Consider the following 3,458-nt stretch of genomic DNA (forward strand, 5'->3'; position numbering starts at 1 on the left):
TTAAAGAAAAATTTACATTTATATACAATTTCAATTTGACCCTTGTTTAATTAAGTTTTTGGACAATAATACCCTTATATTTAAAACAAATTACACACCACAACGGCCAACAGCGAGCTAACCAGCACAGACTACCGTTGAAAAGTCGTCGAAGTCCCTAAAAATGATCGAAATTCACTGGGAGGCTTCGATATGGCTATTTCCGGCCATATTGATGGCCGGAAAGGGCTATATCAGACCAAATCCCTAGTCATTAGCGGCCAGATCTGGGCAAATTTGGTCAGATATGGCCGTTTTCGACCATCAATATGGCCAAATACGGCCATATCGTAGCCTCATGGTCACGATGAGCTACTCATGGTGACTTGCAGAGACTTCTGACGGTAGTTTGCAGTGGCGACAGGGGGGTGATTTTGTCATAAATTAAAGTTTTATATAAACAGGGGTGTTTTAACTAAATTTGAAATATTAGGGGTTAAAAAAAATAATTAAAAGGTTAATAATAAAAATAATATTATATTAATATTTAACAAAAGAGTAATTTAGTAATTTAAATAACATACTCATTAATTTATTCCTCTAACCAAACATATTAATATAACATACCAATCAAACACATTTTTCTAAAAATTCTCAATAATCTTCAAGATAATAAAGATTCTAGTAATCCAACATTACATGAACCAAATGCACCCGTTAAGTTGGTAATTATACAAGGAATCATCATATTTTACAATCTGTCAATCTATTAACATTCCATCACAAGGATTAATTACAAAAATCATCTTTATTAACATTAAAAGGGCGAAAAAATCCTCTACATCTAGTCCACTTAAGACATGAAATATTTTTTCAGAGACAACCAATGGACATAATTATAATTGAAATTCAAATAATTTGTATAGCAGGTAATTGGTCACAGACACAGTCAAGTGTGCAAAAACGCAATGTGTAGGATAGCCACGATTCTAAACCAACTTTTCACGGTCCATTTCTGCGTTGGACCATGAAATCCACCACCACATCTAGCCAGCCAGATTCTGGGTCCCATATGAATACTTATAAAAAACCTAAAGAAAAGGACATATTTGTCATTCTAACTTCGATTTTATTCCGTCACACTGTTTGCGCCATATAATTAGTCCGTGCAGACTGCAGAGTACGTCCTCCACTCCTCCTATCCAAAAGACCCCACCCACTATTTTATGATTTAAGCTATTGATTCCCTGGTAATGGTATGTATCTAACGGTCAGAAACTGAAGATCACGTGCTTTTAACGGCATACATACAATATCATTCCTTCTTTCTATTAACTTGAGTTTGATAACAATCAGTTTTTCTTAAAAATAATTTATTTGTTAATTTAATATATATTTTTTTAAAATATGATTACTCAAAGATAATTACTTTAAACTATTTGCTTACTATAAATTATCGTTTTCTAAAGTTGATTTATTTATTTGTAAAATTATATTTGATTATTCATCATTTTGATATTTTAAAGGCATGTTATTGATACCAAAAATAAAATATAATGTCTATATATAATAACGTTACCTGGGTGTTTAAAGAAGTAATATGTTGATGACTAAAGATTTGGTTGAAATTTTTAAATGATAAGATATTATTTTTTGATTTAGCAATTAAAATTTGAATAGGAGTTGGGATCTGCAAGTACAAAAATGAGTGAGTTAAAAAATAGAAGCATATGTGCCCCTAATCATCGCTACAGAGAGAAACACCTTAGACGTCTACATGGACATGTTCAAACCTGCTATTGGTTGTCCCTAACAATTGCCCCACTGTTAAACGACACCTCATTGTCGGCTATGATTATCATTCATTACCCCACCACCATCCACGTGTCTTGCTTCTTTCCTTATTTAAAATTTACACTTTTGCCATTGCAACTACAACGGCCCTCTATATCATCATCATCATCATCTCACTTCACTTTAATCCAACGTCTCAAATCCTACCGAGCGTAAAAAACAAGAAACTCCACTGATACACTTTATAAAACCCTTTATTGTGCTCTCAATTCTTGTATATCTTCTCCTTTTTATGGTTGGAATGTGTTTTATATTTGGTGTTTATCAACCATGAATAACGTACCAAGGTCTCTCAGATACTCTTCTCTCACCCTCTTCAAGCAAGCCATAACAGCAGACCTTTGGCCTTTTTCTTGTACTTTCTTGTGAATATCTCATCTTCAAAACCAAGAAAAAAAGATAGCAGGGTTCGTGTTTTATATTGGTTTCCTGATTCTCTTAAAAGAAAACTAGAGCAAAGAAATGGGTAGTGGAGAGAAGAGTGTAAGAGGGTTTCATCTACACCTGCCACATCATCACGGGAAGAAACAAGTAATCAGAGATATTCCAAAAGGGTGTTTGGCAATCAAGGTTGGGCAAGGAGAGGAACAACAGAGATTTGTAGTGCCAGTGTTATATTTTAATCATCCACTGTTCATGCAGCTGTTGAAAGAAGCCGAAGAAGAGTATGGATTTGATCAGAAAGGAACAATCACCATCCCTTGTCATGTTGAAGAGTTTAGGTACGTTCAAGGCATGATTGATAGGGAAAAGTCCCTTCATCACCATCATCATGTTGGGTGTTTTAGAGTTTGATTCAAATCCTTATGGGGCCCTAACGCTCATCATGAATAACAACAAATACCTTATCTTTTTCTAATGAATGCCTTTTGGTCTTTGTAAATTTGGAGTCTTTTAGGTTGTTTTTGTTCCTGTTTCTTACTAGACCTAGATGTGTTAGGTTTTGGTTGGTTTCTGCTACTGATGATGATAAAGATAACGTGTTGATGACGACAAAATGTTGCCTGCAAATTGTAGTGATTTTGTTACGAACCGTACGTAATGGAAAAGAGAAGTAACGACTTTTTTTTTTTTTTTTTTTTAAAAAAAAAAAAAAATCTTTCTTTGATTTCTTTACTTTGTTAAAGATGAATAATTAATGATAAATTAATTAATATAATCGTTTTGGTTTTGGCATCATACCAGTCATTGGTACAACAATGAGAGTGAGCGAATATATCGACAGCCGACGGTAGTAGGACCAAAGCGATTGCTTTAAACCTTGCCTTTAAAATTCATTTCAACTTTCCACAACCATCTTTATTCCTACCACTCAAGCAATAACATTATTTGCTAAGTTATGAATTAATTTTCACAATTAAAGTTGTTCCATTTTTGCTCTGCTGTCATGCAAAAGAGTAAGTAATTATACAAAGGAGTATTCCCAATAAGGCTTACAGGGAACTGAAATCAATGAAATTCTTTGAAATGGGTGATAGCTTGTGTTTTAATTAATGGAGTAAATATGGTAAATAGTAAACGCCATAAATGGTCATTGTTGCTATTTGGAAAGCATTGAATTGAGTTAGGTGATGAGGTTAAATAGTCAAGAGAGTAAGTGGGTGGTGGGTGCTCTCCACGTTTGG

The 3,458-nt window shown here is 33.8% G+C and overlaps 1 protein-coding gene across 1 annotated transcript; it reads left to right on the plus strand.

Annotated features, from left to right (window-relative positions):
• Positions 1-1,991: 1,991 nt before the first annotated feature.
• LOC116108881 (auxin-responsive protein SAUR32) lies at positions 1,992-2,908 on the plus strand. The gene has a single exon (XM_031395118.1). It carries the CDS (start codon positions 2,296-2,298, stop codon positions 2,626-2,628), a length of 333 nt encoding a protein of 110 aa, XP_031250978.1. The 5' UTR covers positions 1,992-2,295; the 3' UTR covers positions 2,629-2,908.
• The last annotated feature ends 550 nt before the right edge of the window (positions 2,909-3,458 follow it).

This window comes from Pistacia vera, unplaced genomic scaffold (assembly GCF_008641045.1).
Source record: "Pistacia vera cultivar Batoury unplaced genomic scaffold, PisVer_v2 Contig570, whole genome shotgun sequence".
Lineage (NCBI taxonomy): Eukaryota > Viridiplantae > Streptophyta > Magnoliopsida > Sapindales > Anacardiaceae > Pistacia > Pistacia vera.

Bases quoted from the DNA above. Each gene is read 5' to 3' on its own strand.
- LOC116108881 (XM_031395118.1), top strand. From the start codon at position 2,296: ATGGGTAGTGGAGAGAAGAGTGTAAGAGGGTTTCATCTACACCTGCCA.